General features: G+C 38.5%; 1 protein-coding gene across 4 annotated transcripts; it reads right to left on the reverse strand.

The window, feature by feature from the left end:
• Nucleotides 1-879: 879 nt before the first annotated feature.
• Nucleotides 880-20,185, reverse strand: CNOT7 (CCR4-NOT transcription complex subunit 7). Of its 4 annotated transcripts, none has more exons than XM_054064984.1 (7): nucleotides 20,053-20,185; nucleotides 18,935-19,143; nucleotides 18,425-18,618; nucleotides 14,824-14,985; nucleotides 10,040-10,184; nucleotides 5,225-5,335; nucleotides 880-3,547 (listed from the first exon to the last, which is right to left on the reverse strand). In XM_054064984.1, the coding sequence occupies exons 2-7, from the start codon at nucleotides 19,049-19,051 to the stop codon at nucleotides 3,419-3,421; spliced, it is 858 nt and encodes a 285-aa protein (XP_053920959.1). In that variant the 5' UTR covers nucleotides 19,052-19,143; nucleotides 20,053-20,185; the 3' UTR covers nucleotides 880-3,418. The 4 variants fall into 4 exon arrangements, with proteins under 4 accessions (XP_053920959.1, XP_053920958.1, XP_053920957.1 ...); XM_054064983.1 differs by lacking the exon at nucleotides 20,053-20,185 and adding an exon at nucleotides 19,889-20,041; XM_054064982.1 differs by lacking the exon at nucleotides 20,053-20,185 and adding an exon at nucleotides 19,840-20,041.
• Nucleotides 20,186-20,289: the final 104 nt, after the last annotated feature.

Here is a 20,289-nt window from a genome sequence, read left to right on the forward strand (position 1 = left end):
ATCGGCCTCAAGATGTTATTCAGACCCCATTTGCCCTCTGCAATTGTTAGGCTCCCACATTTCAATAATTCCACTAGTGGAATTATCTATCAAATTTTAAACTGAAGAAAACCAGATCAACAGTAACCAATTCCAAGGCATGCTGTCTCCTTTTGCTTCAACAGCTTAATGTGTCCCACTACTTGAAAGTGGAACCATCCACATCCCTGTTCTTTCAGCAGAACACCACATTGCAAGAGCAAAAGCCTACATGAGGAGGCAAAGCACGATCAGTTCTGGTTTACCTGATCCTCCTCCACCAAGGATAAGTCTTCCTTGTTTCAGACTTTCCTAGACATCTTAGAGACCTCTGATTCCTGAAAGCAAGTCCTCAGAGTTAAAACTCAAAACAAAGAAGGGATCAAGTATCTTGGCTTTTTGCATGTCTTCTGTCGCTGGGTCTTTTGCCTCGAGTCAGCAGTCTCGCATTTTCACTCATCTTTCTTTGTTCCCAGTATCCCTGTAGAAGGATTTCTTGTTCCTCACCAGATTCAACTCCAGATAGACTTTGGTTTTCTTAAGCTAAGATCAAATATAACAGGCTTTGATATTGCATCTCTCCTGACAAACCTACTCAAACAGCAACATATTTTAAGTGGATTGGGAAAAGCAGAGGCTTGGAAAGAGAATTCTTGTCTCTAAAAAAAAAAGTGTATGTCTAGACAGCTGGAACTGTGCCTGCACATTTATTTTTGTAAAATCAATTAAAGCTGTCCACTTTGGAAACAGATTCATATTTCAGGCTCTGCAGTTTACAAGTAACCATCCTACACATAAGAAGAAATTACTTTTTTCATCATATCTAGAATTCACCATTTAAATCACTCTTTAATGGAAATAAAATCTAATTTTGCCGCAGAAACTGAATGATGCACTGCTGTCTCCCCAGCTGTAATCATCTCTAAATAGACAGATGACATTGATCAGACCAGGAGTTCTCATGCAGAATAAAGCATAACCTTCGCTTCATACTGATCAGTGGCTTTTGAGAAAAGCTTTTCTTACAAGAAGAAAACTGAAGAGTAGAACTGCTTAAAGTCAAATGCCCCATGAGAATTTTAGACTAGGGCTTAAGCAAACTCAGCCTGGTCCTGCAGACTGCATGCTCATTGGCAGCTGGGACACAAGACACACCCATCATGTGTATTTGGCTTCAGCTTCTTCCAAATGAGAGTCCATGCTCTGACAGATTCATGATGGGAAGCAAAGCAAAGGACAGTATGTGGGATGCTCAACAATCGCTTCAAAAAGCATCCCAATCTGAACCAAAACCTTCTCTGTAAGCACACAATTAGAAGGCTCTAAACACTTTTTGATCCACAACTAAAATGTTACTTCAAAACAAAACCCCAAAATTTTTCTAAGAGTCATTCTCTTCAAAAGTTAACCGTAGTTGTATTGGTATACTTCAGGCAAAGCTACTAAACTTCAAAGCAAATGCATCAAACTTCAGCAGTTCTTCATTCCACAGGCATGCAAATTTTCCATGTAAGCCTACAGTTCAAGCGTGACAAGAGAGATTGATGCCAAGTAAGAATCCATCCTGTTTTCCCATTCCAGTTCTTATCTTCTTATTAAAAATCAAAAGACAATCAAAGTTAAAATAAGTCACCATCACTTAATGCACAATGGTATTAAAATAAATTACTAATGGGATTTGGGTGCCTCAGTAGTAAATTGTAACCATACCAGTCTCGCAACTCAGGTCAGTAGGACTTCAGTGACTGGAAACACACAAACAGAATTTCGATCTGGAAGCGCAGTCAGGAAGCAGCGAATTAGATGGTTTTATAAGCACCTGGAAAAGAACTACCATGCCTAAACAAAACAGAATACAGAATGAACTGACTAAATGCACACATTCCAAGAAAAATTGTGCAACAAAACCACCAGTCGGTTGTTATGTAACAAAACATTTTGTAGGCCTTTATTTACAAAAGCTTTAAAAACAAATACCCTCTCTTATGCAAATTACTTGTTTAAAAAGGACCACCCAGTTACATCATTGTAGTTCAATGAAAAAAGGTGTTTGATTTTTTTCAGTTCAAGGTAAAACAATTTGGCGAACATCTAGAGATTTTTATACTGTTGATTTCCATGTCAAACATGTACACACATACATGTGCACACACACACACAAGTACATAGTGTCGCACATTCCATCATTTCAGGCTAGTATTTAGCTATTCAATACCAAAAATCCTTCCTGCACAACTGCTCTGTGCACATGCTATGCAGAGTTAAGAATGTACTTTAGGGTCCTTTAAAACAATATATATAAAATATATTGCTACGACACACTCAAAAATAAACTAGCATTACACTCCTCAGGTAACTTTATTAGCTAGAAGTAACTTATATTTTGTTGTTTTACAACAAGTATCTGTAACACCTGTCTTTGCAGCAGCTACTAAAAAAAAGCTTATTTTAATTGTCCTAATTCAATAATTCAATTAAATAGTATTTTTGCAGATCTTTGGGTTTTGTCTTCAACTAAACTGACTTCCAAAACTCATCAAATCAAGTACATAATAAATATGACTTCATAAAAAATTTGAGGTGTACATTACTAGAATAAAAGCTAGGAAGTTAATAAGGGAACTGTGACATTACAAATCTCCTACTATTCCAATTTCCTTCAACTACCATTTTTACCATTAAACTGAGAAAGTCATAGCTGTTCTCTTCCTGAAGGGTGTAAAGCTGTTATGTGCAGGATGTGGTTGAAGATGACTGAACACTAGTAGAGTAACAGCAGTTACTATGATTTCAGCAATGTGTTTTGCTTGAACAAACAGAGATTATGCAGCAAATAAGTCATGGTTCGAGATACCAAGGAAATACAGCGTGAAGCTGTTGAACTTGGCAGATGATTGTTTTCTAGCTGAGGGCAAAAGAAAAAACTTCAAATAGAGGATCTGAGTCAGAGTCACTCTCTAAAGTGCAAATCTGATGGTCCACAATCTTGAATAGCCAAAACGCCTGCATACTGGAAGGAACAGACATGAATAGAGAAATTAGTTATTATCAGTGCCAGTTAACTTGGAGAAGGGAGGGGAAATAGACAAAAAAATAGAAGATCAGTATCAGTAAGTTTACCAGACTATGATTTAGCCTTCCCCTTCTCTCTTCCACACTGATCCTATACATACTTCTTTACAAATGGGCTAGTTAGAAGGCCAAAATGTAACCCAGAAAAATTTTACGTATCAAGATCAAAATCTGTGATAGGAATAGTCAAGTTCAGTACATAGAAAGGCAGAAAAGAAAGTGTGCTGAGAAAGTGGTGGGGGGAAGCCTTATTGTCCAAGGGGTTCAACCAGAGGTAAAACCTATATACAAGGATATGGAGGTCAAAAAGGCGGCCTTTTACTTCATGTCATGACTGTTTGTTGGCTTCTTCTTCATATGCATTTCCTGTGCCATTCTGTACATAAGATGACCCCGAACCAAGGCCGTATAAGTGGCCACAATATTTGGCATCATCAATGTGATCTTCAAAGAACATCTAAAGAGTTAAAAGAGAGACACAGATCACTGCTAAAGAAAAGGCTCGGTTTAAAAAGAACTATAGAAAAGCTTTAAAATGTCACTCTTTTTAGCATAAGATATCAAACCTCGAGGTGCAAAAGATGATATAACACCACAGCCAAAATTATCAAAATGTGCATGATTCTTTAAAGCAGGACATGATTCTTTAAAGCAAGTCTGTCACGGAATACAGTTGTCCTGTGACCCTTTCTTGATTCAATGGCCAAATGCAGCGCTTTGATAATTTTGTATTATCAGTTATCATTCACTATTCTGCAAGTGCAACGAAGATACTTCTCCAACTGATTTCTATGGAGTTTCTCACAACAGGCATATGCTTATATGCAAAATTAAAGTAAATTTTGTACTAAGACTGCATGCACAACCGGTAACTGCAAGCAGATTGTTATTCTAATATTCTAAATTTCAGACTTAGGTTTTCAAGCAAAACCACAAATTATCCCACAAAAAAAAAAAGAGAACATACACAAAATTTCTTTACCCTAGAAAACTCCACAGCAACCCTGGACATCCCAGTGGTTGATATTTTGAGTCACCATCAATACTGAAACTTTGTCTGGGACTCAAAATCTCAGCAAGCTGCAACTCTTTCACAGCAATTAATAACACAGTAGTAACACGATTACGTTTTTTAATTCAGAAATACTTTGTTAAGCAATAAACTCTACTGAAAAGGCTTTAAAAATGCCTTAAATACATTAAAAATACATTAAATATATTTCTTTCTGCTAACTACTGTGCCCTTATTTAGAAACACTGTATTTGCAAAGAATCTCTGAAAATACTGAAAAAATAATCATAATCAATCCATCTTTGTTGGCTTAATTAAACAAATGCTTTGCACCATAAAACCTCAAAAAATTTCTACCTCTAGTATGAGTTTTCCATAAACAAACTCATGCAGCTAATTCACCATGAAAAAAAAGCATCTCAGAGAAATGATGGGTTTGAAGCTTTTTCTCTAGAAAACTAACTTTAGAGGCAATATCTTAGGCAAGATTATCATATACTTCCTCTTTCTCTTTATTTGCTTAGGATTTTGTTTCAAATTCAAGAGTGAAAGTTTAACAGTACTGTGGAGACAGCAGTTAGCCGCACTGGGATTAGATCTTACTAGAAACACAATCCTCTCTAATACATATGCAGCCCATGACCTGCCTGACAACTGCAACAGTTCCAGCAGAGGTGGAACAGTGCTATGATGAGCAAACCAGGTTCAGTCACAGAATTTATTTTTCACCTGCTGTCTCATCAGCAGTTGTCAGAAAATCATGGTCATTTTCTCCTTTATACAAAAGGCTGGATTACAGAAAATAGACGCCTCAGCATACACTACTAACCCTTATTAAAAGGTGAGGTTTGCTATTGCCATCTGTTTTAACATGGTAAATGACACTGAATTGCAGTCAGAATGGCATGTTCAAATGCACTGGCATTTGACCGGTGCAACTGCTTTCCAGAAGTGCAACATTTCAACATCTATTCGTTCTGTTAATGTAAAATATCGTAATATCTACTCCTGAACTCCTTCAGAGACCTCCTTAAAATACAGCTGACTTATCAGAATCAGCAATTCCATCTGACTGTCACAGCACGTTACAATCACAGAAATAAAACCAATACATCCACCTACTTCTCTCATTTTGAAAAAGGCCATTCCTGTGAGTAAAGAATCAGATCCTGCCTGATGCTGTGGTCCTATCCTTTCGAGCTCTAACTGCTCAGCCACTTCTTGTAATCCACCCTGAAAAAGAGAACACTTTTGTTAACTGCTGGAAAAATTAAATCAGAAAACTGAACAGCTATATTTGGGTGAATCTGTTGTACACAAGTCATACAAGCTCAGGCATATTTTAACATTTGCACAGTATCTGGAACAGTCATTATACTAAATACACACCTGGAGATTCAAATTTTTGGTATCAATAGCAACATTAGAATACTTTGTCAGTATTGCTTAAATAAAGCAGTACCTGTGACCACTACTCCTTTACATTAGAAGCTTCTCCAGTACAATTCCTTCAAAATATTGAAAGGACTGGCAATGCTGACAAACAAAACCAGGTGTTCCTGTACTACTCCTATTTGAACAAAAGTTCAAAAGGTGAAAACATTCTACACTAGAATTCAAAAACACTTACAAGTGAGGTGCCCATATGCCTGCGTGCATGAAATTATCTATGTTTCCTTTGGAAAAAAAACAAACCTTTTTCTTTCCACTTACCTTTCCACAATTAAGTTGAGGGTTTTTCCACTTCCCTTCACAAAAACTGAGAGTACCCTCAGGTATCTAGAAAACTACAGGTAGTCCAGGAAAATGTTATGCAGCAGGCATTTAGAAATCAGGTGGTAAAGCCAAAAAAGGAAGAAGGTGCCGATTTCATCTCTGCAAGACACTCTACCTCTCTTTAAAGTTTGTTTCATTAGTTGCCATAAGAGAATAGGGGGAAAAAAACCATACAAAAAAAATCCGTTGTCTTGAAACTAGCTTTGTAAGATACTAAAATCCAATAGTATAGCCAGCTTTTCTGTTAGAAAAGTATGTATTATAGACATGTTTAATGAAACGTACTTCTTAAAACATAAGTGCCTTACATCCAAAAAGGGAACAATTTAAAACACTGTATGCTTTGAATGTTGATACATGGTTTAAAGGAAGAGACTGAAGCTGTACACATCACTCCAAAGCTGCAAATCTGTCTGTTCTTAAAAGTAAAACTCTCCCATTTTGAAGCAAATTTTCTTCCCAATACGCTTATGTAAGAAATTATCCCTTTAACTGTGAAGTAACTAAATAAATGTCTTCTTGTGCCCCCTAAAATGGTAATAACCATCACATGTAGAAGCAAATCCATCAGAAGTTGGTTTGGTTTTACACAGAAAACACAGATCAGTTGAACAATAGACATGTTATATTTTAACTGTAATCTTTTAATGCTGTAAGCTACAGTGAGCCCATAATTTTATACATCAATTATTTTTTTAATCATTAAGCCATAAAGCTACTGGAAATAAAGAATGTGCGTGTGCTTCAGTCTAACATCTAGAAAGATAAAAAAAGAGAAAAGACAAAATCCCTAGTGCTGCCATAAGCTTTCCAACACAAAAAACATCACACAGAGGCAATGCTTTTAAAAAGAGTGCCTAGTATCCAAGTTCACTTTTCCTAGCACCCTTAACCTGTGTCAAGTGCAGGAAGAGAAGCAATAAGAGGCAAAAGTGTAACAGTCAAATTTAAAACTCAGAGCAATAAAAATAGTCCGACCTGAAAATCAGACCAAACATTATGAAAATTCCTGTGAACCTTAAGGAGACAGGTTTGGTTCCAGGTTTTGTTTAAAAGCATAGAAACTTCAGTAACAACTTTCCCAAGTAACACCTATAAACTAACATGAAAACCCAGTATCCATATGACTAGTTTTATTGCAGCTTGAGCAGTAGGAATACAGTCTACAGAAGTTTAAGATGAGCGAGTCTATACAATAGAGTCAAGCACCGGAGCAAGCTTGTTTTCTCTGTGCTTGGATACAACTTTTGAACACTGCAAATATGCTAAGTTATTTCATTTACACACTCAAAAACGCACTGAAGGTTGGTGGGTGTGGGGGAAAAACTGAATCTCTGATACAAGTATGTTCACCACTTTCTAACTCCAATAATCAGCTGTAAGAGTCAGCAACAGCAGTCAGGCCCACATTCTTTTAAGGCACTGTTTCCTGCTCCTAAACCCTCCACTTTCTCATGCGGTGAATTAGCAGTGCCTCATCATCAGGTTCTGCTAGCTATAAGATTATCCTCTCTAGCTTCAAATAACTTTGAAGAAAAAAACACTCAGAAATAGAAGTAAGTAATATTAATACAGCAGCTGCAAGCTCTGGAATTTAGACTCAGTAACTCAAATCAAAGTTTACAGTAAGAGCAGCCTACAGAGGAAGGTGTTAAAAATAGTGCTTTTAATTATATATATCTATTTGCAAATATATCACATGCCACTTGTATGGAACTTCTTGGTCTATAAATGCAATAATTGTAGAGTAAAACCTGGCTGTGTATGAAAATTAATAGGCTACTGGGATTGTCTTTTAGGTAAGACTTTCGCACACCAGATAAGAACATTTTACTCTTGGAGGACAAATTCATTCCAAATTCTCAGAGATTTGTCTCTCAAGAAAGAGGCAACAATGATTTACATGACCACACGACCATACTCAACAGCAAGTCCAGTTCAAACTCATGTTTCACTGACGGAGTTCATTGTTCTGTACAACCGCCCAATATTAAAAGCATGTTTCCAACAAAGTCTACATATCTACATTACTTAGATTTGTTGTTACTATCAAAAGGTTTGCAATTGTCTACATAAGAAGACTTTTAGAAAACAAACATGAGTTTACCTTAATATCTCAGGTAAGCTCCCAATCTGCATGCCAGTTAAGTGCACTCATGTCCATTTGAGTTAGAGTAACATACTGTGAACCCACAGGCTACTTAATTCTACAAAAAGACCATCAAAAAGCTTCCTAATCTTCAAGTGTATTTTTCTCCTCAATGCCAAAAATTCTTTTTGGGGGCAGGGGAGGGGAAGGGAAGAGGGAATCTACAGCAAGTCAGCAAATTTCATACGAAAAATAAACTTGGACAAGTCAATAAAGGACAACTGCACAGCAGGTCAGTTCACTGCAATTTAATAAAGCTTGAAAGTAACAGAGATTAGGAGACAGCACGTGCGTTTTTAGAGTCACAACACTTGTTTAAGCTGCTCTCAGTACAAGTCCACCATCATTTCATCACTGGTAAATTTGGAGGGGCAGGGTAGTCTGCATCCCTTCCCCTCCTATCATTACCAGCCTAGCCTGCAGGTTAGGTGACAGGAACAAGATTTACTGCAGTAAAGCTGACCTACACATCCAAAAAAAAAAAAAAAAAATCAGCCATGTTCTTAAGGTTTACTGAAGTAAGACCTGTGAAGGTTTTTGTCTTCCAGAAAACATTAATATCTCTAAACAACACAGGTTACACACAACTGTGTCTTAACAAAATGACAGGAAATAAAATCCCCACCTCTCCAAATCCATTGGAAAGGTTGTTTCTGGAATGGTGATGTATCGTTTTTCCGTCACCTTTCCTGTGTCACTAAAGTTCGATTATGTATTAGGTTCTTGGTAAGTGCATTGCCATGACTAAGACAACAGATGCTTTACTTTGCTTCACCAGGAGAGGAAAAGTAAGGGGTTTCTTTTGTTTGGAATTCCCTCTCAGCCCTCCTTTTAGACTCCTGAAGTTTACAAATATCTCATTTTTAGTTCTGGTCTCTGTGGAGAAAAACTGTCTTAAAGATCTTCTCTAATACTCAGCTATTTGCCCATCCGATTATATCAATAACTCTAGGTGAACCCAGGTAGACATTTTTTTGTCGTAACTGGACAGGAGGTCTCAATTTTCAAAAATAATTTGATTAACAAAAGGATTTACACACCTTACTTCACCACACAAGTAGGCTAATACTTAGAAGTGACACATTAATTTATCTCAAAACAAACGGAGGACTACATAGCCCATGCAGATCACTAGTTGAGCACGAAGTGGCAAGCCATTCCTTAGTTACGATTTGGTTGTACTGCAGTGTTCCTTTTCCTGCATGTTCTCATCAAGAAAGCCTAGAGAACAGAGTTACTTTCCATGAAAGCAATAAGTCATTAATTGCCTCAGATGAGCGATGCACCCCATTCCAGCAGCAGTCCAGACTTTTACAGCGCTTTGGCAAGTAAAGCTGTCAACAATCCCTGTAGCATCTTTCTTTCAGTTGCTGTCTTCCCCCTTCACATATTTAGTTGCAGTTTTCATTCTTTCTCCAGTCCAATAAAGTATTCAAATTTTATACCTGGTAGAGTAACCCAATTAGTAACCCCACTGGCCTAACATGAGAGATTAGCTTCTGGTACTGCATTTTTTTCTACAAGTCACATGTTGTCCCTGAACATACGCTGTTGTTTATCTTTCCTTATGGGGCCATGAAACAATTCTTCGCTCCATTCCTCTTCCCAAGACACTTCCACAGCATCGTTGTTGCAATTACCTTTGCCAAGACAACTGCAGTCCTTTACTGGACTGCACAACGAGGAAATAAAAGCATATGAAACCCATCAATTCTTATGGCTTAAGAAGCAAATTGTCAATTGCAAACATGGGTTATCAACTGTCAACTAAATACAGTATCAACATGCTATTTTTAACTGGTAAACAGTTAAAAAAAAAAAAAATCAATGTGTGCTCCTGCCTGCCTCTATCAATAGCCTTAAATACATAAAGTTTGAGACAACAAGGCTGTTCAATGGGTATTATCAAGGCAAAACCAGAAAATAAAAATAATGAAAATAAGTAATTTTTAGCAGAAAGTACTCTCACTCCAAAGCCAAAATTCATTCTAAGCCATTAGCAGGTTACTTACCTTCAGATTCTTGCAACTCTTCATAAGATATTTTACATCATAGATGACAGGGAAAAACAATCGCAGTATTTCAAAGAAGTCCAGCTCTTCTTCAGGCAAATTAGAGTTTGTCAGGATTTTGATTAGATAGCCGAAGTCATATCCACTGCAAATTAATAACAAAACCATTATAAGCAAATAACTTAGAAGCACTTCCTTCTCACTGTCAACATCTAGACTTTATTACATATCAACAGGACATTTTGCTTAATTTCAATGCAATTTAGACTGATTCTTACAAAAGACAACCTCAGTGTAAATAGCCCCATTGCAGCTTTCAAGAAAACCTTTTAATTTAGTCTCAACAAGGCCAAGTGAAGAAGCAAAAAAGATCTACCTAGAGAAGCTTTTCCAAATTCTGAAGCAAGGTTGTGCTGCTGGGGCTTCATCTGATAAGAATTTAAAACAGAAAGATTATCTAGCTGGTTCCTTTCACAGACTTGAGTTTCTGACTGCAAATTGAATGAGACACACAATTCTACAGTCCTTGAAGTCCAAAGGATTCATGGGTTTCCAGAGCCAATACAGGTTTATGCCTGGAGGTAAGTTTTACCCTCAGCAACTTTCAACTTTCCCAATTAAATCAGCACATAGTTAAACAATTGAAAAAAATAATATTTTGTAAACTATTCCTTCTTTTGGAGGCAAGGACAAAGGAAGCTGGTAGTTTTTTATGCTCACACACAAATCAGCAGGAGGCAGCAAGATAACTAAGCAGTACATGTAGAAGAAATTGAGGTTATATATAAATCATGTACGTAGTGAAGAGTTCAGAGATAACTTCTTTCTCAGTAGCTGAAATGAAGAAAGAGGACATAAGAATGAAGTGTGGCAGTACAAGGGGAAATTGCGTACTTTTGCAAAGGGTTAAGAGAGGAAATGGGGGGTTTAAAGCACAGGAATGACAGATGTCAGGTATTAATCAGGACTGAACACAACAAAAAGCACGGATGACTAGTTATTCTTTTCCCTAGGAAGGCAGAGATTATAAACCAAATTATTCATTATCAGATTACAATCTGATCCCTTGTATTTGCAGAATTGCTCATGTACATATACATTGAGTTAGATAGCAGACTGATATGTTACCTTCTTTATTAGGTTGTCATTGAACCAGATCAGTTCCTAGATTTTATTGACTTGCAATTTTTAAAATGTCCATACTAACAAAGATGACAAAAACACACAGGAAGGCTGCCTCTGCTGAGGGCTCCATCAGGTTTGCTGCTTAAGGAAACTTAGTATATAGCTGAGAGACAATTCAAGTGAACAAGTGGCCACCACAGAGACTCTAAATCTCCAGTTTAAGACTTCATGATCCTTCTTGGTTATGTGAATACCATACTCAAAATCAAGAACTTGGTAAAAACTGATTGAGATCTTTAACTGTGAGATGAGCGATACAGAAGACAAATCAGTTAAGAACGCTGAACAACTGATCCTGCATGATCGCTCTCATGGAGACTGGTGACTTCTGATGCAGGCTCAAGCTATTAGATTGCATGCCTAGTGAAAAGAGGACTGGGTTTTTTATCTTTTGTATACAACGGGGTTCTCTACATCATCTTTATCTTATGAATTTCTAGACAGGGTGGAGAATAACAAAACGATGGGGAAGCCTGTATCAGTACGAAGCTCTCTATACAAAAAAAAGGAAAGAGAAAAGCCACACCAGCAAGAAAAGGCTGTTCAGGATTAAGATTTACTCCTCTAGATATTAGAGCTGTTATTGATGCACTGAATTCCTGACATCTCTCATCCTTGTGGCTCAAATGAAACAGCCAATGATCTCTCACATTCCAGCCACTTACTTACTGTGTCCTCATGTGCTTGTAACAATTATCACAAACCACACTTTATGTAAATGTCTTGATACTGCATTGTGAACAGTAATCTTTTACATCTACTTCTAGGGGGTGGTAAAGCTCCAGTTATCCAAGCTTACACAGATATAAAAACTGTCACTCCAATACACAACTGAGATACCTATAGTTCAAAATATTGAGTGGCCGCTATTGAACGCTAACAGAAGGGTAAGAAAGTCAATGGTAAGCAATCATGTAATTACCCACTCATTAAAGAAGTTTTCTTCTAATCCTGTAATAGGCAATTAGTGGTTGGTTTATACCCTAAAGCACACAGGCCTCCTTTCCTTAAAAAGGCTTTCACCATTTATAACATAATCACAAAGTTCTTAAGTGCAGCAGCCAGCCACAATCCTTCCAGCTATACAGCAACATAATCACTCTTACAGACATTTTTTTTCCACTGCATGTGGACAGCTGTAAGCAACAAGACCACGGAAAAGATCAAAGGTGCTTGTATTTCTCTCACTATTCAGAAAGAATTCAGATAGCCAATTAACAATGAACCCTACTCGAGCACAAACAGTCTCCGAAATAAGTCAGAACCCGACAGGACTGAGAAAATTTTACTTTGTTTTAAAACTGGTTAACAGAAATGCAGCTTTTGATACTCAAAGCTTCAGCAAATCAGTCAGTTCAATATTGACAAAAACAGTGTTTGAGCTGTTCTGTCTTATAACTGTTAAACTGCCAAGCACCGATAGTTCTCTTGACTGTGACAAGGATCTGAAACCCAGGGCTTCCCCCTTCTCTGTCATCAATTCAAATACATTTTAACACACACAAAAGATCTGATGGAGTTGCAGTATACAAGAATCGGTGACAGTGCAAATGTTTCTTCGCTCATGCCTGGCAGAACTGCAGGTCCACACAGATTTGTCATTAGGTCAGCATGCCAAGGCAGCTACATCAAATGCACAGATAAAAAGCACAGAAAAAAAAAAAAAAAATTTGAGAAACTAAGAGCTTAGAAATAAACTACAAAGAAGTTCAAGTAAAGAGAAGATTGGAAAATGAAATAAAATGTAAGCATAACTTCACACTCTAAGGAATAAACCCACTCTGCCTACTTCTCAAGACACACAAATTTTACGGGTTAATAGTAATTACAGCATTTTAAGGAAACAGAAGCAACTATCAAGTACAGCTTCTTCCGTAGTCAAAGAATTACTGCATGAAGAGCCTACATGAAACACATTCTCAACTGAGCTGTCCCACTGCTTAGGTTTCCACTGACAGAACACAACTACAATCAACCTAAGATATATTTAGAAACAGCTGTTTACTATTCTTTGTGGTACATTTTGTGACCCACACATCACTTATAGCTTTGTGCTATCTCAGCTTCCTCAGAACTTCACCTGCTACTGCAGGGCTTTGTGCTCAAGATAATATCAACATGCTCTGTCAAGCACAAAAGCCTTTAAACACTCTCCAACTTCAAGTAGAGTTGTGGAATGTCTTAAGAGGACTTGTAAAGACATTGACAGTTAAGTCCACAACAAACACTCATTTTAGCACAGATGAAACTGGACTTAAACAAATCCATTCCAAAATCCCTTCATAAGCTGCACTAGTAAAAGTGGCATTATTGCCTATAGTTTACACTACACTTCAACCAGCATATTAGTTGGGCAACACCTACAAGCAATATGATTATGCTTTAAAAAGAATTCCTAGTGTAGGAACTGCTTAGGTATTCTTTTGCTAGGACAATCCTCTTTCAAAAAAAAGAACTGTTTTTTTCCCAACCCCTTCCCTGCTTTTGGAAAGTCAGTCTAACACTTGATTTCTAAAAACCAAGTCAAAACATTGAATCCTGCAACAGGCTCTTATTTGCATCTATTGTTTTACATTCCTTGCTGAAGCAATTCTTATATTTCAGTTGTTTAATAACAAATTATTAGATACCTTATTCCACACGCCTTTCTATCCTCCAGCCTCCCCTCCAAGATTTAATACTTAAGGATGAAGAAGTTGGCTTTTTCCTCATTTTGTCACCTACATATTACCACCCACCAATGCAGCACCGTGATAAACAAGAACAAAGCTCCAAGCAAACAACTACTCTCAGCTGTAACATCTGCTCTACCTTTTTTGACTTCCTTAGCAGCCAGCATTTAAGATGTCAACTTGAGGGCATTACATAGCAATAAACCTTGAAAGCTCCTGTTGTTCGCCAAAAGTGCAAATTATCTCTGGCACATAATTAACTATAACTACTGCATAAATTCCTAAGTATTAAAGCTTATTGAAGGTCAAAGATCTTTTGTATCTTCACAGATTCATAGAGATTTAGCATTCACATTTATATTTCTACTTGGAAGATGAGTTCACGTGATGGAATAATACAACATATTCATTGCTGCAGCTAGAACTAAGGCTTATCAGGGCTGAGCTTCTAAACTGCATTATGTTCAGCTACTCAGATACCCAGATTTACAACAAATTTACAAGTGTTTTTTAAAACTCTTCACCAATAATTCTGCAGTCTCTCCTATGAGACAAACAATATTTGCTCAAGAATTGCTTAGGAATAGTTTGCTTTTATCATTCTTACTACTATTACCTGCATGTGTGATACTGAAAGACACAGTGCCACCTGCTGGCTCAGAAGTTTCATGTTTTTCAGGTTTACAGTTTTCTGGTTATTGCGTAAATACCAAAAATAAAGCACACCAGTACGACCCTGCGTGCTCTATTCTTCTCATACAGAAAGCTGTTAGAGGTATTATGTAGAAACAGTTTTCTAAGTCTTAACCAACCAAGACATGTCCTATATAAACTATACGTCTACCACATAACATGAGGCATGAAATCTAAGCCCTAGAATTCAATTCTCAATATTGAGAAGTCAAATACTTAACATGAAGAATTTACCTATGAAAGGAAAGCCACTTGACTCCTTCACACAGTACAACTCCTGATGTCATAAGCAGTTCTGCAAAGTACTGTGTCTCAATTCCTTCTTCCTCATGCTTTTTAAACTGGATACCAGATGTCGTCAACAGTTCAATAGAGTCCTGGGCATACATATCTTCTCTAAAAACAGAGAGAAGAAAAGAAAAAATTCAAAATCTTAGTGATTATAAACCTGGTAACATTTTTTTTCCCCCCACTATTCATACACTACTCACTAGCATAAAGCAGGACTAACATAACTTTTTTCCATGTTAATTACAAAATCAATCATTCTTCATAGCTTTTATTAACCTTCACAAGCATTTCATAATTCCCAGCAACCTCCATTTTTTACTTCTTCATAAAAACCTAGTTCATGTTCCTCTTCCAATCACCTAGAACTCCTCTTCTGTTAATCTACTGAGGAAAGTGAATGTATGCATGGAGGTACTTTGGAAATAAAATCCATTACTTAAACTGTGACAAATTAAATATAATAATTGAAGCACTCCTGTCAGTTATATTATAGAACTAGGAACAGTACACTCCATATTCCAGTGCTGTTATTAGTTCTGCAGGTAATGTTTTCCAGAACTTTCTTGGGATTTATGCTTGCATAAATGTTTAGACACATGCTCATCAAAACTTCCTACTTGGTACAACTGAAAATTGAATACTTGCTCCACGTTGTCAATCCTTAAAATTCAGGCAGCTTAACTTCCCTTCCGTCCCCCCAAGTAGAAGTCGAAGTTTAGTTCAATAGCCATATTTTGGACCTAAAATTTAATGTGTTGGAAAAAAAATTCCTCTATGTCTTGTTTGACCCCGTCTTTATCCCTGTGTTTTTGCCCCTTTATACCGCTAAGAGTTTTGTAAATTTGTGATTAAATGGATGGGGTTTTTTTTCTCCTAAAGTTTAACCTACATCATCATAACAAAGACAGAATGGTTAACTGAAAAAAAACACAAATATGGCTCTGCTTAGATAATATTCCTATTACTGTCCTAATTCCTATTACTATTCTACAAAGTCTTTGCAGTGTATATTTTTAAATTTTAATCAAGACCAACACAAAAAAATAAAGACAGTCAATAAATCAAACTTGACTATTAGATTCACTCAGACTTACATTTCTTATTCCTAATAGCCAGTCATCATTCATCAGAACATAAATATACATCCTCAAGTTGCGTTTTATCCGTTTTCTGCCCTCCCACACAGTTCCTCATTAGTTCTCCAGCTTTAAGGCATCAGTTTCCCAACACTCGTCCATTTCCATAACACATTAAAGAATCCATACCAAACAAACATGCCTATTTTACAAAAAGAAATTTTAATTCTAGCTTGTTGCTCTGCACTAATCAGGTGGATAGTTAGGTTATAGAAATATAGAAATATTTATGCTCTTTAAAAGCACACTGTAACACCACCTGGCTGGAACCACATACAAAAAAGTCACCTTCTAGGAAGAGCCAACAGCCCTTTTGCTTTAGGAGCAGAACACTTGGCACACTGCCACTTCCCAAAAAGAAGTTTAGAAACAGACAAAAATAAGTAATCTCTCCATCCCTGTAAAAAAAATATGCATGTTTCATGCAGCCCTTATACAGCTTACCTTTTTGAACAAAAAGTCCCAGTGAACTAGTAGCAAGTTAGTTAAGTGACTACCTAGACCTTACATTACTAAGCTGTCTTATCTAAGCAGCATCTGGCATAAATGTATGGAAGACTGCTTTTGTCTTCAGTTGCTTGACATTCTGTAAACCTTCAAACCTCAGAAAATTAGTAGTACATAATACAGGCTCTTCTTTCCACATTACAGTTTGGAAGTTACTAACTCATTCCTCCTCCTCTTTCCCACATGCTTAGCAGTATTAGTATATTCTTCTACTGAGACAATGGATAACTTCCATTCAGCACTTACATGGCCAGGTAAGTTAAATGATACAAAAAAAAAAAAATCAAACTTGCACTTCCTTTTCTTTCAGGAGGTGATTCAAACAAAACTAAAAGAGCAAATCATTCCTCAGATCAAACTGATTTGTGACAAGCCACAACAGCACTGCTTGTTTAGAAAAACAAAGATTAACAGAGACAGCAGAAGTTTTTTCTTAGTAAGAACCTTGAGTATTTTCTTTATCTGCAGAAAAATAGGCCTGTTCTCTAAACCTCCTTTGTAGGCTGCAGTTTTAACTCAGTTATATCAAGCTTTCCAACTATCAACTTCAACCAGAGCTGCCAAAAAAACCCAAGCTTTCAACATATTTATGTTTAAAAAGCATTTGCACTGATACTCAACTCAGACGATATGAAAACCTATCAGACCAATTACATCCACTTCAGGACAAAACTCGAGATATTAGTAACTCTGTCAACTAAAGATACAATTCGAACTGCACAGAAGTATCTCAACCCCCTGGGAACAATGGGTTCATACTTAAAGACTTATCATCGATATAAATCACATTCTGAAATAGAGTTCACAGACTGATTCCAACAGACAAAAATAAGCCTGCTTTTCAACCAACACTTCACACAAAGAAGTCCCCACAGCAGTTATGCTGTGGATTCAGTAATCCCTTTCAACCTATTATAAAAGAAAATTAAAATGCAGTAGCTTAACAGAATAAGTCGCTTTGAAGACACAAGAAAAACTGCTGCAGTATTAAAAAGTTGACAGTATTTTACCTCGAATATTTTCTAGAACTCGTTGTGAGGGTTTTAACAAGAATAACGTCTTTTAATGAGGACAGAGCACACTCACCTCCGAACTTGCTGATAACTTTTGCATTACTTATTTTCTAGTCACTTTGGAAGCTTTACATTTTTTCTTAATGCCATATATGAAAATACAGTGCTAACTATTGCTGTGGTAGAAATGCATCTTTGTAAAACCTGTGTTGGAATTGCTTAGTATTTTTGACCAAATTACCAATAGTAGGACAGACTGCCCAGAGATGAGGGAAGAAATCGCATGTTTGGCTGACAAAAGTTTTCCTTGCGAGGTATCTATGGTATTCCAATCATATAAATAGAGTTGTTACAGCTTTTACAATCATAGCACGGGTTGGAAGGGGGACCTTAAAAAATCATCCAGTTCCAACGCCCCTGCCATGGCAGGGGCACCTTCCACTGGATCAGGTTGCTCAAAGTCTTACCTAGCCTGCCCTTCAAGACCTTCAGGTATAGGGCATACACGACTTCTCCTGGCAACCCATTCTAGTGCCTCACCAACCATTAAAGTATAGAATTTCTTCCTAATCTCCTCTAAACCTACATTCTTTCAGTTTAAAACTGTTACCCCTAGTCCTAGCCCTGCACTCCCTGATAAAGGGCCCTTCCCCATCTTTCTTGTAGGTCCCCTTTGGATACTGGAAGGCTGCTATAAGGTCTGCCCATAGCGTTCTCTTCTGTAGGCTAAACAAGCCCAACTCTCTCAGCTTCATATGTTTTCACATGGGGAGTGCTCCAGCCCTCTGATCATCTTCGTGACTGTCCTATAGGCCACCACCATTGATACATTTTTAGTAACAGTACAACAGAAACACATATTCACTAGTGTAGACATATAACACTTACGTTAAATTAAATTTAAAATTAAATTGCCAAGTTGAAGTTCCTGGAGGGTATTCTCCTTGCTCATTCATAAATGTCAGTCCTAATTGAATTATTTTTAACAAGTCTACATTGCAGCGTAATAACTGGTACTGATAGTCTGCGTTGCTTCTGAATTCTCCAATAGGCCTTGCAACTACTCCGGGAAATTCCGTGTCCTGTAAGAACACAATTAAAACTTCAACAAAATACATCCATAAAAATCTATATTGCTTATTTGCATAATCTATATTGCTTATTTTCATAAAACATACCTCAAGCATCTAACAGTTCCGTAGCTGAAGAACACTATGTAAATTTAGCTTTTAAAAACGTAATAAAATAGGATCCTAATGTTCATTCAGCATTAACTCAACATTGAGTCCATTATTCTTTCAATTAAAATGGATAAACAAGTTCATAGTTTCAGTTTACTGACAGCAAATGAAATCATCCTGGGGTTTCTGATAATTGGATAATCTAGTGCTCACTTACCATAGCAACATAGTTATACTTCCGTATAACTTGACGAATTTTCTTCATCTCTTCATCCAAGTTACACGCCCAGACTTCACAGATTCTTTGGCTATGGTCTACAGTAGCTGCTGGCATAGTGGGGGGCTTCAGAGACCATACATCAAAAGTAACACTTGACTGAGGATTAGTTTCATAAAGGGGCCTTTAATGATTTATTTTTGTTTAGCCTAAGAGACAAAGAAAATATCAAGCGTAAGTTTTTATTCTTCCCTTATCTAAAAATAGATGCTTAAACATCAGAATCAAACGTCATTCTTTAGAATTTTACTTAAAAAAAAAAAAAGGCACAACACAGTCCCCAAAACCTTGAGAATTTCAGGCAGGGAGTCCAGATTACTACTGAAAACTAAAACCCTGTGAATTCTGTCAGTAGCCTTGTTGCACAAGGCCAGGCAAAATGCCAAGACACACTAGTTCAACAGACAGAAGAGATACCTGAGCCCACAAGCGCTATTCCCCCACGGGTTAGAGAGGCACATTCCTGTGGATCCCACGGCTGTGTGCAACACAAAGCGGCAAAGCGACTCTGAGCGTTATGCCGAGCTCGGGGACGCCGCGGAGGACAAGCAGCCGCCCGCGGGGGCAGCCTGCCCGGCGGGGGCACTTCTGGCAGCCCGCACCAAAGCAGAGGGCGGCGGGAGGGGTCCGAAACACGGCCCGACAGACTCGAACTCCCGCCCCGGCTGCTTTCCCGCCGCCTCCTTATACGCCCCAGGCCTCCAGAGCGCGCCGAGGGCCCCTACATGGGTGCAAAGCGGAAGAAGCCGCCCTGGCTGCCTCCGCTCCCGAAGCCCCGCGGGCAGCACTGCCGGTACGGCCGCAGGGCCCGGGGCACGTTTGCACCAAGGGGGGCGGCACAGTACCTGCGCTCCCCCTCCTCGCCCCCGCTGCGCGCGCTCCGCGCCCACTCACGCTCTCGGCCGGGCGGGGCCGGGCCGAGTCTGGCGAGGCCCCGCAGCGGCCCCCGACGCGCCGAAGCCGCCGGTGGCCTCAAGAAACCTACGAAGCACTGCCCCCGCCGCCCCGCCACACAAAGCCATTACATCATCGCCGCGCCGCGGCCTTTCCCCCCTCACCTCTGACCGACGGCAGCGGCGCGGCCAATCGCCGGCCGCACCGCCCCTCCTTCATCCCGCCCCACACGGCGTGCGTCATTAGCGCGCGGCGGCGACGCGGCTCGGACCGCGGGAGGGGTCACCGCGCATGCGCTAGGCTGGCAGCGTGCTGCCCCCCTCCGCGCATGCGCAACGCCGGGGAGCACTTCCTCGCCGCGCATGCACGAACCGGTGAGGGGGCGCGCTGCCCCTGCGTAG

The sequence above is a fragment of the Cuculus canorus genome, chromosome 4 (genome assembly GCF_017976375.1).
Source record: "Cuculus canorus isolate bCucCan1 chromosome 4, bCucCan1.pri, whole genome shotgun sequence".
NCBI lineage: Eukaryota > Metazoa > Chordata > Aves > Cuculiformes > Cuculidae > Cuculus > Cuculus canorus.

Bases quoted from the DNA above. Each gene is read 5' to 3' on its own strand.
- CNOT7 (XM_054064984.1), bottom strand. From the start codon at position 19,051: ATGCCAGCAGCTACTGTAGACCATAGCCAAAGAATCTGTGAAGTCTGG. The intron at 5,336-10,039 runs GTAAGTAACCTG...TCTCTTTTTCAG, and splicing joins AGAGTTGCAAGAATCTGAAG to GGTGGATTACAAGAAGTGGC. The intron at 3,548-5,224 runs GTAGGTGGATGT...TTAACTCTTTAG, and splicing joins CCTTTTTCAAAATGAGAGAA to ATGTTCTTTGAAGATCACAT.